Source organism: Semicossyphus pulcher, unplaced genomic scaffold, assembly GCF_022749685.1.
Source record: "Semicossyphus pulcher isolate SPU_LCO1_2020_fin unplaced genomic scaffold, fSemPul1.0.p SCAF_10, whole genome shotgun sequence".
NCBI lineage: Eukaryota > Metazoa > Chordata > Actinopteri > Labriformes > Labridae > Semicossyphus > Semicossyphus pulcher.
The window spans coordinates 31,572,736-31,596,120 of NW_027211604.1; the positions used below are offsets into that span (position 1 = coordinate 31,572,736).

Below are 23,385 nucleotides of genomic sequence, written 5' to 3' on the forward strand. Positions count from 1 at the left end.
AAAAAAAACCCAGACAATTTATATGGTCTTATTTTGAAAGAAAGACCCACTTACCTCCGGGAATTAACTCCAGCTATCTTTATGCCTTGTTCAACAACCAGCGATGACCCTCCAATCAAAGCCCCGCCCACCAGTCTCCACGCACTGAGACGTGATTGGTCCACGTGAAGTGAGTCACCAAGAATTACGAGTTTTGGCTACACACAATTGGTCCACGTCCTGGTAGTGGGCGTAAACTAAATGACGACATTTCCAGGTAAAGTCAAAGCAAACCACATGCTTCCTGATATTAAATTCGTTATATCATAAAGGTATTGAAAAAATACAAATTCTATGTGAAAGAATAAAAAGATGTATATGGAATTTGAAAGATTGAATTCATGCTGTCTCAAAGAGTGTTATGAATGCCTGAATACATTTATTTTTTTTAATTAAAGTTAATTTTGGCTCCTTATCCATACAAGGGAATTTCTAATAACAAAAATTACAGTTATTGAAAAAAACACCCATAGCGGCATCGGCCATCTGCAAAATTGTTGTTTTAAACATTGGTATCTGCCCTGATTTTCTCAATCGGTGCCTCCCTAATAATTAGTGTTACAAAAGTAATATGACCTTTGCTGGCTGATGGTTGATAATGGAGAAATATCCAAAGCAGTTGAAGAAAAAATCCTAATCTCACTGGTAAAGGGAAAAACAAGGCTTAATAATTACATTGACAAGAGGGAGGAGACCTGAATGGAGCGGTCACAGGGTCCAAGCACCCAATGCCAGATGGAACCTGTTTTATGGACCAGTGTGATTTTGAAGCTAAGGATATGTCATATTTGAAAATATTCTTTCATGTATAGTAATGTAATGTGATCTGACATGACTTTCATAGTAATGTTATATATGACAAGTATGTTTATGACAAGTATGTTTATGACAACGGCCTCAATAGCAGAATATACACTGAACAAAAATATAAATGCAACACTTCTGTTTTTGCTCCCATTCTTCATGAGCTGAACTCAAAGATCACAGACTTTTTCTATGTACACAAAAGGCCTATTTCTCTCAAATATTGTTCACAAATTTGTCTAAATCTGTGTTAGTGAGCACTTCTCCTTTGCCGAGATAATCCATCCACCTCACAGGTGTGACATATCAAGATGCTGATTAGACAGCATGATTATTGTGCAGGTGGGCCTTTCGCTGGCCACAATAAAAGGCCACTCTCAATGTGCAGTTTTATCACACAGCACAATGCCACAGATGTCGCAAGTTTTGAGAGAGCGTGCAATTGGCATGCTGACTGCAGGAATGTCCACCAGAGCTGTTGCCCGTGAATTGAATGTTCATTTCTCTACCATAAGCCGTCTCCAAAGGCGTTTCAGAGAATTTGGCAGTACATCCAACCGGCCTCACAACCGTAGACCACGTGTAACCACACCAGCCCAGGACCTCCACATCCAGCATCTTCACCTCCAAGATCGTCTGAGACCAGCCACCCAGACAGCTGCTGCAACAATCAGTTTGCATAACCAAAGAATTTCTGCACAAACTGTCAGAAACCATCTCAGGGAAGCTCATCTGCATGCTCGTCGTCCTCATCGGGGTCTCCACCTGACTGCAGTTCGTCGTCGTAACCGACTTGAGTGGGCAAATGCTCGCATTCGATGGCGTCTGGCACTTTGGAGAGGAGTTCTCTTCACGGATGAATCCCAGTTTTCACTGTACAGGGCAGATGGCAGACAGCGTGTATGGCGTCGTGTGGGTGAGCGGTTTGCTGATGTCAACGTTGTGAATCGAGTGGCCCATGGTGGCGGTGGGGTTATGGTATGGGCAGGCGTATGTTATGGACAACGAACACAGGTGCATTTTACGAGATACCGTGATGAGATCCTGAGGCCCATTGTTGTGCCATTCATCCACAACCATCACCTCATGTTGCAGCATGATAATGCACGGCCCCATGTTGAAAGGATCTGTACACAATCCCTGGAAGCTGAAAACATCCCAGTTCTTGCATGGCCAGCATACTCACCGGACATGTCACCCACTGAGCATGTTTGGGATGCTCTGGATCGGCGTATACGACAGCGTGTTCCAGTTCCTGCCAATATCCAGCAACTTGGCACAGCCATTGAAGAGGAGTGGACCAACATTCCACAGGCCACAATCAACAACCTGATCAACTCTATGCCAAGGAGATGTGTTGCACTGCGTGAGGCAAACGGTGGTCACACCAGATACTGACTGGTTTCTGGTTCAGCTCATGAAGAATGGGAGCAAAAACAAAAGTGTTGTGTTTATATTTTGGTTCAGTGTAGAAACAGCAGAACCTATAAAACAAGAGTCAAAGCTACTTGAAGGAAATGCACTTAATGACTTTATTCACAATTTTATTCATGAAGTTAAGGTGAAACACATCGAATAATTGTATTAATGACAGATGACTGAACTTCTTTTGATATGTGCAAGATTACATATTCAGGACAAGGAAACACATCAAAGCAAAACCCTCCAAGGTGTAATTCTGCAAGGTTTTAGGACACAGCATTAGATGTTCAAAACGTAAGTGCATTTATAGTTTCCAGGGAATCATGACTGAGACTAGAAGCACTGCTATTGCAAAGAGGATCCATCAGGGGTACTAAAAGCAGGCAGAAGCATTTGCTGTTTAAAACATGGCATCCTGTGCAGAAAAGCGTGTGGTGGAGAGCTCGCGCTGATATGATGCTAGACACAAAGTGCCTGCTCTGGCAGGATTCAGAGCACAATCACAAGCTGGGGCTTCTAACAGTTTCTCTTGGTGTGGATAAGAAGATCTCTCTGCAGGTTGACTTCTAGACTCCCAACGGTTTTGCTACCAGGCGGGTCGGTGACCAGAGTCAGTTTGTTAAACACTCCTCGACCGAAGTAGTCCGCCACAACAGAGAAACCATCATTAGAGCTGCGTAGCTGAAAAGCATAATAAAGACATGATGAGAGCAGTCAGATGCTAAAGATGCACGACTTACGGTAATTACTTACAGATGACTAGATTACATTAAAAAAGATTATGGAAGGCCACAATAAAAAAGTGAATGTTTGTTAATGTTACATTGTTTATGGTGAAGTGTCTTCTGGTCAAAACTCCAGTACTGTTACCTGTCTGTTGAAGTGGTCATGCAGGTCCCGTTTCTGGTCCTGGGCGCGCAGCATGTCCATGACTTTACGGTTCTCTGGCGTGCAGGTTGGGCACTCAGCCTCACTTTCTGCATAGCTTTCGAAGCAGTGTTGGTGAAAGGAGTGGCTGCACAGGAAATGAACAGACGGCAGCTCCAGGGGGCTGTTACACATGTTGCACTTGGTCTTCTGGAATATCTTGGCACTGTGGAAATATTGGGGGAGAAAAAAAATGTTTACCAGCCTCATCTGCGCCAGTTCCCCCCCTTTGAGCTATACTGGCTGTAACAAACAGTAGCAACAATAAAAGTCACAAGCATGAGGATGACAAGCGTACGGTTAGTAACTGCTAGAACTGGTGTTGTTTATCAATAAAAACAACACCTGGTAATGATAAATATGTCTCCTGGCTGGTTACATACCCCAAGAGTAAAGTTAATGGAAAATCCCATCGTTCATGTGACCCACCTCGTTTTGAGCTCCTGAATCTCCGAGCGGAGGTGAGCCGTTTCCTCGCGATACTGGCGGATTTTGCGCTCATCATCTTCTATCTGCTGGCTCTCCCTCTGCAACTTGTTGATAAGGTAGTCTTTGATGACGGAGAGAGTGGCTGTCGAGTTGTGTGCCAGTGTCTGCACCACTATGGCAGGTCATAAAAAAATAAATCCTTTATTGCAGTGCTAATTTTCAAACATCACCACCAGTGATGTAATCTTCACTTTTACCTTCTAATGTGAGATTTGGATCAGAATCAAGCACGCAGGAAGTATAAATATAGAAATGTCCACAAGCTCACCTAGTAATGGAGGCATGAGGTTGTTCTGGTCAATGTGATGAAGGACCTCACTAATGTAGGCCTTGCAGTCTTCTTCTTTTCTTGCAAAGTAACCCAGCGCCTGCTCCCAAAGGCATCCCTCTTGGTCCCCGTAGCGCTTGCAGGCCTCGACCACCTTTCCGTACTCCTCATTCTGCATGTGGTAATGCATTATCTGCTGATATCTGCACACAACGGCAAATCATGTACAACTTATCCACAGTTAAGTTAGGTTATTACTTCTGTTTGTTAACCAGGTTTGGTTCACCCTTTGTTTAATGTACAACAGCTTAGTTGTATTTTTTGTATTGTTTTCAGTTTCACCCTTTCCTGACTATTAAACCTGTGGACAAACCTGCATTCTGTCTATGGAGTCGTAGTAAAAGAGAGGCATTTAGCTGACTGTTTATACATTGCTCATGTATAGAAGACAGTACAAGCAGGATGAAATTAAAAAAAAAAATCCTGAAAAATATGTGTTACACCTAAAGAGTTAATAAGTCATATAAATTCATGTTTATATTCAACTAATCTGATATGTAAATTATAAGTTTTAAAGAGGACTAAATCATTCATCATCTGTCCAAAAGTGTTCATCTGTTAAGTTTGCACTTGTGTTTATTAATCACAATCATTATAACTTCTTATCAATGATAAACACACATGATCTCTTTTAACACATTCCCGTACAATGTCCACCTTAGCCCAGCAAACCTCTTCTGTTGGGGCAAAGTGGAGTCTCCAAGCAGCCCACTGTGCTCAGAAGGAGGGACATTGCATTTAGGCATGTAGACATGGTTGAGACGATCTGCGGAAGTTCAAACCGAGCATCAGAATGGGGAAGAAAGGTGATTTAAGTGACTTTGAACGTGGCATGGTCGTTGGTGCCATGCGGGCTGGTCTGAGGATTTCGGAAACTGCTGCTCTACTGGGATTCTTACGCACAACCATCTCTAGGGTATACAGAGAATGGTCCAAAAAAGAGAAAATATCCAAAATGAATTGTTGATGGCAGAGGTCAGAGGAGAATGGCCAGACTGGTTCGAGCTGATAGAAAGGCAACAGTAACACAAATAACTTTGTTACAACCGAGGTATGCAGAAGAGCATCTCTGAACGCACAACACATCGAACCTTGAAGCAGATGGGCTACAGCAGCAGAAGACCACATCGGGTGCCACTCCTGTTAGCTAAGAAAAGGAAACTGAGGCTATGATTCGCGGGCTCACCAAAATGTGGACAATAGAAGATTGGAAAAACGTTGCCTGGTCTGATGAGTCTTGATTTCTGCTGCGACATTCGGATGGTAGGGTTAGAATGAACAATTGTCATTAACAACATGAAAGCTAAGATCCATCCTGTCTCGTATCAACAGTTCGTGCTGGCGGTGGTGGTGTAATGGCATAGAGATATAAACTTTGGGTCCCTTAGTACCAATTGAGCATCGTTTAACCTGAGTATTGCTTCTGACCATGTCCATCCATTCATGACCACAGTGTCCCCATCTTCTGTTGGCTACTTCCAGCAGGATAAAGCACCATGTCACAAAGCTCAAATCATCTCAAACTGGTTTCTTGAACATGACAATGAGTTCACTGTACTCAAATGGCCTCCATAGTCACCAGACCTCAGTCCAATAGAGCACCTTTGGGATGTGGTGGAACGGGAGATTTGCATCATGGATGTGCAGCCAACGAATCAGAATCAGAATCGGGGTTTATTGCCAAGTAGGTTCACACATACTAGGAATTCGTTTTGGTGATTTTGGTGCAGAACAATTAACACAGAACTAGAATAAAATAAATCCTGGCAAATTTCCTGCTGAGTCCAGATGCTAATCTGCAGCAACTGCGTGATGCTATCATGTCACCATGGACCAACATCTCTGAAGAATGTTTCCAGCACCTTGTTGAATTTATGCCATGAAGAATGAAGGCAGTTCTGAAGGGGGTACAACCCAGTAATAGCAAGGTGTACCGTATAAAGTGGCCGGTGAGTGTATATTTAACTCCACTACACTTAGTGTCATAACCAGGTTCTGAACCCCATTGCAGAAGTCATCAGCAGCCACAGTAAAAAACACACACAACCAACTGAGCTATTGCTATTAGGAACCAAGTATGGACAACTGGTCACTGACTGTCGCACGCAGGGCTGGAAAACTAAATGTATGCCCATCAAGGTAGGCTGCAGAGCTGTTGTAGGGCACTCACTCCAAAAAGCCTTCTGTTGGCTGGTATCAGAGGACTCGCAAGGAGCAGAGCCATCAAGAACACTTCTGAAGCAGCTGAGAAAGCCTCAAGGTGGCTCTGGATCCACAGAGCAGGCTTGTGAGGATTAGCAAGCGCCACATGAATACAAACCATGCCCTGGTCAACCATGGCTGGGTCTCCTGGATAAGGATGTCTGATGTTTGAGAGAAGGGACCAGGAGTGAAGAGAGGAGCAGGAGGGCAGAGATGGCGGCTGTGGCCCAGTGGTAGAGTCGGTCATCTTTCAATCGGAAGGTCGGAGGTTCGATCCCCAGCTCCGTCAGGCTACATGCCGAAGTGTCCTTGGGCAAGACACTGAACCCCAAATTGCTCCCGGTGGCATAGCCATCGGGTATGAATGTGATATCTGATTGACAGTTGGGCACTTTACGTAGCAGCCTCTGCCATCAGTGTGTGAATGGGTGAATGTGATATGTAGTGTAAAAGCAGCTTTGAGTGGTCGCAAAGACTAGAAAAGCGCTATATAAGTACAGTCCATTTACCATTTACCATTTACCATTTACCATGATCAGGAGAAAAGAGTAGGAAGGAGGCAAAGAGGAGCAGGAGGAAAGAGAGAAGCCGTAAGAGAGGAGAGAAAACTAAGACGAAGGTTGGGACGCTCAATGAGCATCAATGAACTACCTCTGGGTGGGTTTGCATTTGGCCTGCCTTGAAAGAGTATTTCTACAAAAGAAATGAATTCAAAAAAATGGGGTGCTGGTTTAGCTCTGTTGGTAGAGCGTTAGAGGTAGGTTTGGTGCATGTCATCCCCCACACTTTCCCCCCACATTTCCCGTCTCTCATCAGCTGTCCGATATAATAAAGGCAAAAACCAAAAAAAAAATCTAAAATTATTAATATAAAACAATCAAGAAAAAAGGAAGTGCTTTCAGCCAGACTGCAAACTTTGCCATTGAGGCTAATATTCTTCAGTGTCCTCTGTACGTAGTTGGTCAGTGACATTATGTGTGAATAAATTGTTGGAAATAAATGTGTTTTAAAGATTGTGTCATTAGATTCAACATTCATATTAACTATTGATTAGTTAGATGTTAGTTTGATTGATTGTGACACAGCTGCTCCCCTCACTTACAGTTTGCCCTTCTCGTAAAGGTAGAGGACGCCTTCTTTGAAGTTGTGCATCTGGCAGAGGACCAGAGCTTTGTCAAACACAGTGTTGTCACTCCTCAGCAGCGATACAGCTTCCCCCTGCAGGACATTTTTTCTCTGTCAAACATATACATGAGAAAAAAAGTTAAAATGATTTCCCCCTTGACAACAAGTTTTCTACCAAGCCTAATATTTTTGTGAGAACATTATCACACAACAACATAAATCAACTGCTAACTTCATTATAACGTATTGTGCAAGGATCATGGCTGGTCTGTGTGTTTTGGACCTACCTCAGGGTCTTGTTCGTGTGCCCAGTCTTGCAGCCGGAGCTCCAGCAGTGTGTCATACACACCCTGAGGAGAGTGGGGGTCCACCTCGATCATGTGCTCCAGGAAAGCTTTCAGCTCCCGAGGGTTGTTTGCAAAAATTGGGATGAATTCCTCAGAGTTGGCCTTCAACAAAAACAGGTGTGGACAGTTGTTTATGAGAACACATACATGCATATGATATCTCCACAGGGCTATTACAGTGCGCTTGTAAATGACAAGCTGACCTTGTCAAACCGGCCTCTCTCCAGACTGTCTCTTTCAGCAGTGTCTCCACTGGGTTGGTAGTTGGTGCATAAGCCCTTCAGGAGCAGCGTGGTACCTTCAGGAACGTGGTGCATCAGCGTCTTGCCGTAACGCTTCATGTTGCTCTCAGCTTGTTCAAAAGGCAGACGTCCAATGTAACGCAGCCCTTCCTGATAGTTCTGGGTTTTGAGAAAACACTTTTCAGACATGAAATACATAACACTGCTGGCTTCTTCTGTCTGTAAGTGACCCATTATTTTGTTCACACAAGTCTTTGGACATATGTTATATGTTATATGTTGTTGTTGTAACAAGAACACATGTTGTTGTTGCTCTCTTTGCCTGTCTCTATCCTGCATCTCCTTCTATCCCATTTTTCAGCCCATCCAGTCGAGGCAGATGGCTGTTCAACATGAGTCTGGTTCTGCTCGAGGTTTCAGCCTGTAAAAAGGAAGTGTGCCGATGTGCCGAATGTTGCTAAGTGCTACTCATCGTGATTCATGTTGGGCCTCTCTTTAAATAACTTAACAAAGAGTACGGCCTCTGCCGGCTCCTTTTTGTAAAGTGTCTCGAGATAACTTTGGTCATGATTTGGCGCTACACAAATACAATTTGATTGCTTGATTGATTGATTTTTTACATAAATGTTCCCTATGCCGTCATTTAACAAGTCTTTTACTTGTCAAGAGGCGTGTAAGACAGCAGAGAGAGAGGGAGCAGGCGTGAGTTATAAATGTTACAGTGAAGAGTAAACCGACTCTTTTCTGTTCTCTCACAGGCTGCAGCACGTTCCCTGTCTAAACCTGGTAATTAAATGAGACCCTCAGTGATCCGATCAGAAGTGGACAGCTCTAAGTTCTGGTGGGACCACACCCAAGACAGTAAACCCAATGAAACACTTTGACATCACTTTCAGCAATCGCTCTCCAGTCCTCTGAGAAACTTAACAAGAATATTCAAGACTGAACAAGCCAGTTCCTGATTGCGAGAGATGGATCTTAAAACATGTCTCTTACAAGAGTTTGCACATCAACAATAAAGGTTTTTACCTTGAGGTCTTCCAGTTGGATCTTCAGGTACCATTCATGGTGCATGTGTTTCTCAGCCAAGAACACAGCGTGGCTGTGGTAGCCGGCCTGCCGCAGAACCTTGATGGCGATCTCAACATCAAAGTGGACTTCACTTTCACTGCTCTGTTGAACATAAGTGCAGGAGTACAATGGTGTTTTTATATGACAGCCATTAGTGTCCTGTTATTAAGAACCTAGGCTTTAAAACATGCACTTTATGTTGCACAGATACTGAGAACCAACCGCACTCTGATAGAGCCCAAATTACTTTTCTATTTGTCATTAGATGAACACCCCCACCTTAATGAACTCCTCCAGCTTGGAGCTGTCCTTCAGCTTGGTGTAACAATTCAGCAGCAGTGTGGTGTGGTCTGCGTTGGCCAGTGACTGCCTGTGCAGGGCTTGCAGATATGCTGTCAGGTTGTGGATCCTCTGTGCGTCCAGGAATTTCCTGATGACGTAAGATGGCTCCAGTTTTCCAATGGTTCTGCAAGAACATTGATGTTTTTAACAGAGATTTATCAGAAAAAACTTTGCTATTAAAAAAAGTGCAACTTTAAATGCTATTTTAAAAACTAACAAAGAACAAAAGCTAATCTTATCCCCTTGTTTCTAACATATCTGTACGGGGGAATTCTGGTATTGTAAACATTGGCCCTATTTTATTTTACATGTTTGGGTGTGTAAATGGCTAATTGGTCAAAAAATCTTTTCAAATGGCTGCTGTAAGTTTCAGTAGCTTCAGTCAGCAACGGACACAACTGCAATGTCTGCAAAGTTATCCCAAAGGTGAAATGCACTCCATCCAAGTACATCCTGTAAAGGTGATTGTATTTACAACTGATATTGTGTGTTACATAAATATTTAAATTTTTTCAAAGGATAGCCCCTTGAGATGCAGCATCTCATTTTTGAGGGGGTCCTATAAACACAAATACAAAATTATAAAACATGCACAAACAAACAAACAAACAAACCAAAAAAACAACAACTGTACATAACAAACATACACAGCAGTACAGACATTTCGCTCACCCTCACCCTCACCCTCACCCTCACTTACCCCACCCACACCCCTCAGCTTCGTGCAAGCAGAATTTTCATAATAAATACAGTGACCTGGATCGTTACATAAACATACAGAATAACTGAAGCAGTGTACTTCAAGTACACACAAATCAAACATATGAACAGGTTGTTTTAAGATAAGAAAATAAAGATGTCCTGAAGCAGCAGCAAGAGGTAATTGACCTCAAAAATAAAGGAAGATTATTCCAGTCAAATGGAGCTTTGTATTGAAATGAACGGCTACCAACTTCTTTGAAAATTCTTGGGACAAAGAAAAAGGGATATTGCATATGTCTGAGTGAATGCAAAGAACTATATGGAACCAAAGACTTTTTTTAAATAGGAGGGGCAATTAAAATGAACACATTTGAAAATAAACTGAACCCAGTGAAATTGCCATCTAGATTTAAGCTGCAGCCAATTAAGTGATTTATACATGAAACAATGGTGAGTTCTGTATGGACACCTCAAGATAAATCTACAAAGGGAATCAAAAACAACATTAAGGGGCTTAAGATTAGTGTCAGAGGTGTTCTGATAAACAATATTAACATAATCAATAATCATTAAAATCAACTGAGAAATTATCCTTTTTCTGACTTGAAATGTAAAGCAATTTATTGAGTGAGTTCAGACAGCCATATGCTTTTATTGTAATAAATCAATGTAGGGTTTAAAGGAGAGTTCAGGGTCAACTCAAAGTAGAATATAAGAATAAGAATAAGATATTTGAAAGTATCAACATTCTCAAGGGGTGACCCATCATCAAAATGAACGTGTAAATCAAAGGGATATGAGTGATTTTGTCGTGAACCAAACACCGTGCTGCAGGACTTCTTCTTATTCAGTAAGAGTCTGTTATGATGAAACCAGTTTTAAAACGAGTTAAAATCAAACTGTAAAGAATTCTGAATTTGTGTTATGTCTGAGTTGGAAATGTAGATAACAGTGTCATCAGCATAAAGATGAGCAAGACAGTTTGAACACATAAGCGGGAAATCATTAATAAAGATAGAAAAAAGGAGTTGTCCCACTGTGGAACCTTGTAGAAAAACCAGAGGAGAGCATTTTGATCTAAACCAATATAAGGAGGAGGTAGTGATCAACCATATCAAAAGCTTACGAAAGATCAATAAAAATTCCCCCCGAGTTGGCCTTTATCAAAAGATGAGAACACATCGTTAGTTAAATTAAGAAGAGCAGTGGTTGTGGAAAAATTGGGTCTAAAACATAAATTGGGAAGGAGATGAAATACTGAACTGGTTGATGTACCGTGATAACTGATTATAGATAAGTTTCTCAAATACTTTTGCAATAGAGCAAGTAATAAATATAGGTAGATAGTAATTTACATGAGATGGGTCTCACCTTTAAAAAGAGGGGTACCTCTGACACATTTCCAAATGGAGGGAATTGAATAAGTAGACAGAGGCAGATTAAATAAATCAGAATCAGAATCAGGTTTATTGCCAAGTAGGTTTACACATACAAGGAATTTGTTTTGGTGGTTTTGGTGCAGAACAATTAACACATTATAAAAAATAGTAAAAGACTAAAATAGAATAATATAAAAACAGACAATAAGAATAAAAATATAAAAAGCAATACGTATAATATAAAATATGTACAACAGGTGTGAATTAAAAACTGTACAGATGTGCAAGATATCAGTGATTGCAAAAAAATCACAAAGGCGATACATTATTACATGAGCAGCAAGCAACAAATTTGGCCTCCAAACTGTCTGGACCAGCACTACTGCTTTCTTTTAACTCACATATAACATTAAAAACATCAATGGGCAAGATTTTACTCACAGAAAATGAACCATTGGAAGTGGTTGAGTTTAAGCAACCAGCTGTACCATATGAATTTAAGTTTTAAGATCCACCAATAGAAGGGAAACACTTAAAAGCATGGAAACACTTAAAAGCATAGGAAATAAGTAAAGGATCAGAAACAGTTTCATTATTAATCTGTAGCTGGTTTATGACGCTTTTGTTCCTTTTATTAAGAATACGTTTCAGTCTCAGGTTATGAATGCTATCTTTGGCATGTTTTTCATTATGTCTCTCAAGAGAATTAAAAGTTGACAAAATACACTTTGTAGAGTCAGCTGAGGCAGAGGGAGGCCTATAAATGATACCAATAGTTAAATCTTTGTTATTATGAAGTATAATATTAATAAATAGACATTCAAAATTAACTGGCTCAACATTAGGAAGGTCACACTCAGAGACAAGATTTGCATACATACATACATACAACATATGTGGCCACACCATCAATTTTCCTTTTATCATTCACCCATCCATCCATCCATCCATTATTCTACAGTGCATACGGAAAGTATTCACAGCGCTTTACTTTTTCCACATTTTGTTATGTTACAGCCTTATTCCAAAATGAATTAAATTAATTTCTTTCCTCAAAATTCTACACATAAAACCCCATAATGACAACTTAAAAAAAGTTTGTTTGCAATTTTTGTTAATTTATTAAAAATAAAAAACAAAGAAATCACTTGTACATAAGTATTCACAGCCTTTGCTCAATACTTGGTTGTGGCACCTTTGGCAGCAATTACAGCCTCAAGTCTTTTGGAATATGAAGCCACAAGCTTGGCACACCTATCTTTGGCCAGTTTCGCCCATTCCTCTTTACAAAACCTCTCAAGCTCCATCAGGTTGGAAGGGGAGCGTCGGTGCACAGCCATTTTCAGATCCCTCCAGAGATGTTCAATTGGATTCAAGTCTGGGCTCTGGCTGGGCCACTCCAGGACATTCACAGAGTTGTCCTGAAGCCACTTCTTCGATATCTTGGCTGTGTGCTCAGGGTCGTTGTCCTGTTGAAAGATGAACCGTCGCCCCAGTCTGAGGTCAAGAGCGCTCTGGAACAGGTTTTCCTCCAGGATGTCTCTGTACATTGCTGCATTCATCTTTCCCTCAATCCTGACTAGTCTTCCAGTTCCTGCCGCTGAAAAACATCCCCACAGCATGATGCTGCCACCACCATGTTTCACTGTAGGGATGGTATTGGCCAGGTGATGAGCGGTGCCTGGTTCCTCCAAACATAACGCTTGGCATTCACGCCAAAGAGTTCGATCTTTGTCTCATCAGACCAGAGAATTTTGTTTCTCATGGTCTGAGAGTCTTTCAGGTGCCTTTTGGCAAACTCCAGGCGGGCTGCCATGTGCCTTTTACTAAGGAGTGGCTTCCGTCTGGCCACTCTACCATACAGGCCTGATTGGTGGAGTGCTGCAGCGATGGTCGTCCTTCTGGAAGGTTCTCCTCTCTCCACAGAGGAACGCTGGAGCTCTGTCAGAGTGACCATCGGGTTATTGGTCACCTCCCTAACTAAAGCCCTTCTCCCCCGATCACTCAGTTTTGAGGGACGGCCAGCTCTAGGAAGAGTTCTGGTGGTTCCAAACTTCTTCCATTTTCGGATGATGGAGGCCACTGTGCTCATAGGGACGTTTAAAGCAGCAGAAATTTTTCTGTACCCTTCCCCAGATCTATGCCTCAAGACAATCCTGCCTCGGAGGTCTACAGACAATTCCTTTGACTTCATGCTTGTTTTGTGGTCTGACATGCACTGTTAACTGTGGGACCTTATATAGACAGGTGTGTGCCTTTCCTAATCATGTCCAATCAACTGAATTTACCACAGGTGGACTCCAGTTAAGCTGTAGAAACATCTCAAGGACAATCAGTGGAAACAGAATGCACCTGAGCTCAATTTTGAGCTTGATCGCAAAGGCTGTGAATACTTATGTACAAGTGATTTCTTCGTTTTTTATTTTTAATAAATTTGCAAAAATTTCAAACAAACTTTTTTTAAGTTGTCATTATGGGGTTTTATGTGTAGAAATTTGAGGAAAAAAATTAATTTAATCCATTTTGGAATAAGGCTGTAACATAAAAAAATGTGGAAAAAGTGAAGCGCTGTGAATACTTTCCGTATGCACTGTATACCGCTTATCCTGTTCAGGGTCGCAGGGGGTGGAGCCTATCCCAGCCGTCATTTGGGCGAAAGGCGGGGTACACCCTGAACTGGTCGCCAGTCAATCACAGGGCTGACACATTGAGACAAACAATCTTTCGCACTCACACCCACACCTATGGGCAATTTAGAGTCACCAATGAACCATCATCATCATTTGTGATTTTATTCTGTAGCCATGTTTCCGATATATAGTGATAATACTGGGTTTGTAAAGACTAACCCATGCTCTATGGAGAGAGTGAGAGCAGCAAACAGGACAGACAGACAAACACCACGCACGCGCGCGCATACACACGCACACACAGACACACACGAAAACATGAGAGGAACTAAACAGCAGGTGAACTAAAAAAGAAAGAGCAAATAACCACAGGCTCAGACTGCTACATAGTATACAAATGGGCATGAGTCAGTGGCCCTGCTTATTCACAGTCAAAAAATATAGATCATCCATAAAATTATATACATGACCTCCAATACTCACAATGATATATAAAAAAAACTAAAAGTTTAAATAAACAAAAGAAATAAGGCCATTCATTTCATTTCAGGAAAGGCAGAAGTTTTTCAAACATTCAGTATTAGATGGTTTTACGACAATGCAACGTTAAGGAACACAGCCAGCCTCACATTTAACGTCAAACAACTGAAGTCGTAATATAGGCAAAATAAAGTTAAGGTTTGTCAAAAACTATCTATTGCACAGAACGGAAAGAGTAAATTGAAGGTACTTAAATAATGCAGTCATTAATATTGTTCCAGTTACGCAATGTGATCCAGTGAAGAAGAACACAAAAAAAAAAAAGCTGCAGGATGTCTACTCACGGGGAGGAGAGGGAGAGGTCTCGGTAAAAAGTCTCAGCCTTCTTGGGACAGCGGAACAGTTTTGGCTTTCCATCCACCATCACTCTCAGCATACAGGGATACAGCAGAGAGTATTTGATATCAGCGGCACGGAATTTCTTTTTGACAGCATCAAACTGCCGACATTTATTGCTCAGAGCAGCACTGAAGTCAGGATAAATATGGACTCGAGCACCCATGTTGGTGAGCGCCCTTTTCTCCCTGGCCAGACGTAGAATGCTCACTTTGTCCTGGAAACGTAAAACCTGACCAGGATGGGTCTAGGAGCAGATCTGGTGCTGGTACTGGAGCTGAAGGTGGGAAAGCGGTGCGCCCTCTCAATCACCGGCACCGTAGGAAAGCTTTCCTTGCCAAGAAGTAGTGGGATCAGCTGATTGAGGATGGCGATCGGGTCTCTTCCTTCACTTTTTACAGGAACATTTAAAAAGCGAAGGTTGGATGCTGAATTTCTGTTCTCAGCGTCGTCAGCTTTGTCCTTCAGGTAGGCATTTTCCTCTTTGTGAGTTTGCACAGGTCATCAATGTTATCTTCATGAGAGTTCACTCTTTGTTCGAGCTCCGTGACTTGCTCACAAAGTGAAGATAAAGATCCCTGAATGTTATTTAGGCCAGTTTGAAAAGTCACGATTTTTGAGTCAAATTGTTTGCAGTGAGACCCCGTCTTGATCCATAGCGAGGAGCAAATTAGTTATTTTCTGCGCAAGAAAATACTCGAACAAAGTTTAAGCAGTGGGTAAATAAATCAGACTTTTATAGATCGAGGTAGATGGAGATCTGCCGGTAAAAGTAGTTATAGCAGGCCCAAATTAGGGTAGCAGACGGAGACCTGTCAGAGACGCTCAGGCTGTTGTGGCCATCTTGATATATTAACATATTGTTGGATGTGAACTAACCATTTAAAACACAAAAGTCACACACAAACAAACTCGAAACAAAGATTAGGGCCTGACCGATTTATCAGCCGATATTCGCATTTAGCAGATATATCGGTATCGGCGTATATGTCCTCCGATATAAATGACTTTAATTTTAACAGTGCTGTGGGAGAAAGTCATTACACCTCCTGATATGCAGAGGGCGCAGTGATAATTTTGACACCATGTGATGCAGACTCGCAGCGCTGAGAGGGGGGGAGCACCGGCACAGAGGGAGGGAGCGGGTCATAACGGACTGAATTGATGACATGATATAAAACTTAGTTTGATCATGAAGCCTGATAATCCTCTGCAGTTCTGTGTGAAATATATTAACTATACAGCAGACTGCACTCTCTGTTTACAGTGACAAACAGACAGTTTGAGCATCAAGGGGGGGGCGAATGACTGACCATTCATGAATGTGACCGGGTCATCTCCCAGTCGTGAACGAAATGAGTCCCAACAGGTCATTCTGATCCTCGACCACAACATACTAAGGCGGCGGGGGTTAATCTTTCAGGCTTCCCACATATGTTTACAGCACTGATAGATGAACACAAACAAAATTATGTTTATTAGTAGAAGGTCGGCATGTTTTGTAATGGAAGTTCGACGTTAATATATTAACTATTTTTAGCAAACCGGCTGGTCAATAACTTTGTGTGAAGTACAATGAAGTTGTTGTCTTTGTCTTTTATTTTATGTATTGTGTTTTATACTGATATGGACCTATGTGTCTGAAATGTACAAAGTACAAAACTAGAAGCTGTATTACAACAGCTCGAAAATAAAACAGTGACACAACAACAGAATGAGATAACACAATTTTGAAATATTTTAAGGTATTTTTTTTAAATATAGTAATATAACTGCGATATCATGATGATTGTATGAGAAGACCGGTGAATGCAATGGGAGCCATCATCATTCCTGAAGGAGTGAGAGTGAGGAAGGAGTGAGTGTGTTGCGGGTAAAACAGAAAAGTCACTGAACGACTTGGTGAACGATTGTAATGAACGAATCATGCAGCTGAACGAGATATGAAGATCCAGATCACTGAAGTGAACATTAGCTGCCCCCTATACAAAATACAGCTGAAGTCAAGAAATGTAACAGCCACCTCCCTTGTGGTTACAACTAGAAACCAGCACAAAAAGGACAATTACCTACATATGCAGAACATATGCTCTTAACAGACACATTAAAAACACTAACAAATTTTTTTTGAATTTTGGAACATAAATAGCAAACTTAACAACTTAAACTACTCAGTCAGCACTAGGTGGCAGGCATGATGAGAAATGAGGAACATCCATATCGCTGCCAGAGTGCGCATTACAGCTGAGCAGAGCATCACACACAGCAAGGGGAAGCATTATCTTTCCCATACAGAACAAAACATTGTGAACAACAAACTCATGTAAAAATCTCAGTAATCAGCCAAAGAAAGCTTGCTTTCAGATCACCACCGTTTCTACCCTCTGCACATCTAAACTGCTCAGACGAGATCCCGTGTATACAGTCTGGCCCTCAGTTAGTTTTAAGTTCGATAGTAACGAAGGTACAGGAGCTTTAAGCTTTATTGTCTGCTAGTTTCACAGCGGTTACGCTCTAAACAACAAGCTTACACGTCTACACCTCCGTACAACCCCGCAGGAAGATACAGGGTTTGGTTTTAATAAGCCATTGTCGCGCTGCCAAGTGTGTGCGTCTGTCTACTCCGCCCTCAGTCACACCTGCAGCTCCTTACAGCAGTCAGACACACACGTGCGGACTTTTCTCATTCACAGAACGGCAAATGAAGACATTTTGTGAAGTCCCTTTCACGTCTCATAAAGATGTTAAAGTTACAATGTTACAGACAGACAGCAGAGCAGAGAGACAGCCATGTCACCGTGATGCTACGTCTTGAGTCCCGACCTGAGTCCAAAGATCGTCCAAAATGCCCCAAACACAGCAGAATAATAAGAATAGAAACACAGACGAAGGGCAGATCCTCAGCTCACACTTCTCCTGGAATATAATGTTGATTAAGAGGGAATATTTCATATAGAAATCCTGCTCATTAACCTTTTTATTACTATTATAAACAGTATATGTCAAATGAGCTGGTCTGTGTTTTGTGACTTTTATCTGTAACAGAGTACGGAGTACGGAGAATTACGGAAATAGTACGGAAATTAAAAACAAGAAAATCATTTTTGTTCCAACTTTTGTGTGTTTTTGTGTTAAACTCACTTCTATTTAATTTGATCATTTATTTTGGTGCTATTAAAGTTGCTACAGAAACACTATTTTATTTGAATTCTGTATGTCATGCAAATGTGACAATGACTTTATCATTTGGAATTTTAATTTTAATTTTAATTTCATATACATTTTGAACATTTGTGAATATATCGGCCGATATATCGATATCGGACATTTTTTACTCCCTAATATCAGAATTGGCATTGGCCCCAAAAATCCAATAGCGGTCGGGCTCTAGCAAAGATAACTGTTTTAGTCAATGGATATTTGTGGCTTTGAAGAGAGATGTAATGAATGTAAAGGATAAATAAGAAAGTCTCTGTGAGGATCCTAATGCTGTCACCACCTTCAACACTTAAACATGGTAAAATAGTGAACTTAATGCTCATAGACTTGTCAAATAAACCACATTCCACATTAAGCCCTAGCAAATATAAAGTGATGTTCATACCGAATGTACTGCTGGATGGCTCCGTCATGGTCTCCTTTAAGGTAAAGGTGATCACCATACTGTCTGAAGATCTCTGACAGTCCGTCATTGTCCAGGTGCTGGCTCTTAGCCAGGTTTATGGCCATCACAAACAGATTCTTCTTAAACAGCATCTTAAAAGCAAACAAGGACGTGACAACCTTGCTACTCAATCCACCGTATTATTGATCATTGAGTTCATCTATAAGGGACACAACTATGAATCATAAGTTACCACCTGTAACCTCTGGACTCACCTCCAGTTTGGTCTGTGTGTCTTTCTCCTGAAGAACAAACATGTTTCCATCTCTGGTCAGGATGTAGAAAGAGCCCCACTCTGCCACCACATCGATGACATCATCAAAAGAGGCACTGTAGGCGATGAACTTGTTGTCCAGGTCATAGATGGTCAGAAGTTGTTTGTCTGATGGAGAGCTCCCCCTGCTGTCAAACTCTGTCCTGAGTAGAAAATTAATGCTGTCAAAAGGCTTATAAGGAACCTGGGGCTGGATTCACAAACATATTCTTAAGTAAAAACTTCAAAAGATTTGTAAGAATAAAACTGTAGTAAGTTCTTAAGAATGTTCTTAATTCTTAATTTTTTCTTGTGTAGCAACATAAGAATAAAGTTAGGGAAAAAAACATAAGAACTTTATTCAGGAATATCAATTTTCCTTAACACAAGTTACGAAGAACATTGCACTTAAGAAGATTTCCTAAGAATGCTTTGTGAATCCGGCCCCTGGGTCTTTTAGTGATCACCATAGACTTTGTATTAGATTAGTTATGTGTTTTGGCCATGTCCATTGAAGTTTTTTGGAGCCAGAAGAGAACATATTTGGACAAGAGCAAGGAGCTGGAGATGAGCGAGGGAAAAGCAAATGCTAAGGTTGTCAGCTAACAAAAATGCTAGCTTCGATAGCATGGTGCATCCATAATTCACAGTAACTGTGATAATAATTGGAATGAAAGTTTAAAAAACATCTAAACACAAAATGAACTGAATCCTCAGTGTCTTTTTGTAACATCGAAGACATGGGACTATAATTTCCAAAACGAACACCATGCTGTATTGAAGAAGACTTGGAACTTTGTCAATTGGTCACTTTGTAAATAGACATAATGAGAACTTAAAGTTATGTGCCCAAACACCCAACAGGATCTGTAGGATGTGTTTCTGTATTTTCACATTAACAAAAAATATTCTATATAAATATCTTTCTTCAGCATCACGTAAACACAGCCTCAATCTGGTCAATGAACTGGCTCCACCATTACTTTATCCCCATAATGATCAATATGAGCCCAATTATAACCTAATTAGAGTCTAGTTGACCTAATCCTTGGAGGTAAAAAGCACCTGATCTGCAGGGATCCTTCCCGTAATTTTATCAGACAGTGTAAATAAAAATCTGAGTCAGTGGCACGTTTCACAGCTGTTGGCTGAAGCAATCTACTGGAGTAATTCCAAAACATTTGTACCTTTTAGTCCTTTGACCCCAAAATGTGTGAAAATACGGCCCCGATTTAACAAGACACAACTTTCCCTTTAACCTGTTTATTCAGTGTAATCATTCATGGTCCTTACTTGTTGGGTGACTTTGTGTCTCTGATGAGTAAAAACAGATATCCGCGGTGCCAGTGGGCCAACAGCTTGTGTCCATCGAAGGCAAAGCAGGGACCTCGTTCATCAGGCTGGTACAGGTACACGCACTCATCACCTGCCACAATGAACTGGGAATCCTGGGAGGGATCTGCCAGGGAGGAGCAACGCAGTGCACAGCCGTGTGTGTCCAGCTCAACTTTAGGATACTCCTTGATGGACAGGGTGTAGCACTGAGCAAAGAGAGACCAAGGGACAGGAGTCGAGAGGGGAAGCATGGTTATCTTTGGATTTAGAAAATTGTACCATCTTTCAGTTACAGCTGCTGGAGGAACTAATACATTATGGTTAAAGGGGAATTCTTGTTATTGAATATGGGCCCTGCTATCACATGTTTTGGATTGTAAATGATGGTCAGGTACATTGAATAAAGTTCTAATCTTAGTGGGACTCAATCTGTCTAACGATCTCAGCCATTAAGTGGCAAAATGAGCACCACTGATAAACATAGTTTGAGCGTTTGCCCCCAGGAATTATGTTGCAGCTGCCTGCTGAGGCAGATTATTTGTCCCCTTCTAATGTGAAAATATTTTCATAAATAATTCTCCTTCAAGCTAAAAGCCAGTCTCCAGATGAGTTAAAAAGGGTTTATCCTCTCCACAATATTCTTGGAGTAACCAGACTTACATGCACTTTCTCCAAAGTGGCAACAAACAGGTTTGTGACCTTTGCCACTTGGCGGAAAGCGAGACCGGTGACTGGGCTGGTTCCCTCGTGCAGAGTCAGAGTTTTACTGTGACGATCTCGTGTGATGTCACCTTTGGTCAAAACCACACTGCCATCTGTGAAGCCTGTCAAAAAACACAACATCCTTCATAACATGGGAAGAGAAAACTCTTTCCCACGCCAGCCTGACATCACCAGGTCAATGGGCCAAAAGCAGACAGTTTCTTTGTGCCTTACCAATGGCCATGAAGTTGAGGTTTTCATGTACACTGAGGCAAGACACTTCCGTTGGTTTGTTGCCAGGAATTGCGGGAAAAATCCTAGTGCAGAGAGGATTTCCACTGTCTCTCTTGTCAAGGTTCCACACCTTTACCTAAGAAATTACAACACATTCAGTTTAGTGGCTGTGCACAAAAATCCTCTGACCAATTGTCATGTGCTTCAGGCACCTCTTGAAAAATGCACACTTACTAGAGGGTTTATTCCGTGTTCATCCTGCCCAACTGATACCAGGATGCTGTGCTGCTTCAGCTGGTACAGGTGTGTTACTCGCAACTTGTAGGCCTGAAAAGATGTCAGCTGCAGGGAGCGTGTCAGAGTCCAGATCTTGCCATCCATATGTAACATTATGGAAGTCAAGGACAGTTATGCACAGCTGTGGAGATGCAGTGAGCAGGTCATGGACGCCATTTGAGTTATTCTAGAGTTGTCATTCCTCCAGTACTTTTGTAAGGTGACCCTGAGAGCTCAACACACTGCAGTTTAAGAAAACACATCAAATGAAGAAAACATCTTCATAAATTTGACAACACATACGTCAATTACAAAACATAAACAAATACAACATTTAATAACAACAGCATGCATGAATATCCTAGTTGTGTTCATCCCAGTTTTTGGAAACAAAGCAAGACTATTATTATTTTAATGGTAAAAACTAATTTCTCTTCAAGTAGGTTGGTCTCTATAAACTGGAATTTAATAAGAATGTTTGCTCCAATAACAAAATGCGTGCCGAGTATTTTTTGTTATACAGTCCACCCAAGTTACCTATTTGCTCATGTATTGTTAGCTTGCCTTTCAGGTAATGACGTCGACACATGATTGACATCTTTAAAATGTTGTCAAAAAACACAGTTAAACCTTAAAAAAGCAAAAATTAACATTATTATATTAATAAAATGTCCACGTTCCTCATGCCATAGCTATTGAATGCCTATAAGGAAGCGTTAGTAAATATTATTCAGCTGATTTAAGGCATTGGACAGTAGGGTAAATCTATGGTGGTGAATTATATAAGTGGATTGAGTGTAGACTGAAATGGACAATATCTCAAGCAGTAAAGTAAAGTAGCTAACATTCAGCAAATTCACTCAGATGTTCTTTGTCAACAACCAAAACTACAGTTATCTGACCGAGCTTGGTTTGACGTTTAGCAATGCCAGACAATGGAGCACACCCTGGCTGTATCTCCTCACTGCTACGATCAGCTACTGCTAATGTCAAGTTATAATTATTAACAAAAGGTACAGCACTGTACAGTTGTTGAGTCGGGGCTAGCCTCAACTGTCAATTCACTGACTAGCATGATGTTAGCTGAGCTAGCTAACTGCTTAAAGGATATCTCCCAGAACGATGTGCCCTCGGCCGGAGTCACAGGCCGATATTCCGCTCGGAAGAACAAAATTTTTCCCATTATCCACAGGGTCCTTCAGTGTGTCTTTATCAAAAAAGACAAATTTTCTCCACTGTAAGAACGCTGCCATTTTGTTAGCGTTCGCACAGTAGCTGTGTCAGGGGCTTTGTCACGTGACACGAAAATCACGTGAACCGGTTTCAGTCAAAGAGAGAGGGGACGTGAAAAAAGAAAGGGGGGGAGCCGTGTTCTTGAATAACTAGACCATGTTTAGTTTATGGAATGGATGGTTGTATAAAAATATCTTACTGCAAAATTATTTTTTTGTTGTTGTTTTTGGATCTTACCAATAATCTCGAAAAGGGAAACCATCTGCCTTATAATATGTTTTCCTGATAATACATCAGAATGAGTTTGGACTGGATGTTTACAGACAGTTCCCTCTTACAATAAAGCAAAGTTTTTATACATACCTTTCACAGTCTTTGAAATTTACACACTTAAACACATTTTTAAAGTAAGGAGACATTCATCAAACGATGTTGTTTATAACCTATCTATGACAGACTGTTATCTTAAAATTAAAGTAGATTATTTTACTATTCACTTCACCCTCTGATGTCACCAGCCTCTAACACTGGAGCCAGCACTTCTAAAACGACACTGAAAATGGGGCCAAGTTGGAGTAAATGTTTAAAGAGAAGAGAATACGTTCAATTAATTTATTCATACTATCCTACGGTGGTTAAAACTCATAAATGTTGCAATATCTAGAAAAATCTATCTCGAAAACTAAGGTCATTTTAGGGGGGTTGTTCTTCTGTGAGTCTTTCAATTCAAATTGGAGGTGAATGTCAGCACAGAATGTCATGG

At 41.1% G+C, this 23,385-nt stretch overlaps 1 protein-coding gene across 1 annotated transcript; it reads right to left on the bottom strand.

The window, feature by feature from the left end:
- Positions 1 to 2,368: 2,368 nt before the first annotated feature.
- vps11 (VPS11 core subunit of CORVET and HOPS complexes) lies at positions 2,369 to 22,660 on the bottom strand. The gene is made up of 16 exons (XM_069671584.1): positions 22,501 to 22,660; positions 21,348 to 21,496; positions 21,114 to 21,249; positions 20,838 to 21,001; positions 20,136 to 20,383; positions 18,805 to 19,006; positions 18,530 to 18,681; positions 9,276 to 9,462; positions 8,955 to 9,098; positions 7,887 to 8,084; positions 7,624 to 7,785; positions 7,314 to 7,447; positions 3,950 to 4,152; positions 3,622 to 3,793; positions 3,136 to 3,358; positions 2,369 to 2,946 (listed from the first exon to the last, which is right to left on the bottom strand). Exons 1-16 carry the CDS (start codon positions 22,640 to 22,642, stop codon positions 2,782 to 2,784), a joined length of 2,781 nt encoding a protein of 926 aa, XP_069527685.1. The 5' UTR covers positions 22,643 to 22,660; the 3' UTR covers positions 2,369 to 2,781.
- Between the last annotated feature and the right edge of the window lie 725 nt (positions 22,661 to 23,385).

Excerpts from the sequence above, each read along its gene's own strand:
- vps11 (XM_069671584.1), bottom strand. The coding sequence starts at position 22,642 with ATGGCAGCGTTCTTACAGTGGAGAAAATTTGTCTTTTTTGATAAAGAC. Across the intron at positions 21,002-21,113 it reads CCTCAACTTCATGGCCATTG|GCTTCACAGATGGCAGTGTG; the intron begins GTAAGGCACAAA and ends GTTTTTTGACAG. Across the intron at positions 3,359-3,621 it reads ATTCAGGAGCTCAAAACGAG|TGCCAAGATATTCCAGAAGA; the intron begins GTGGGTCACATG and ends ATATTTCCACAG.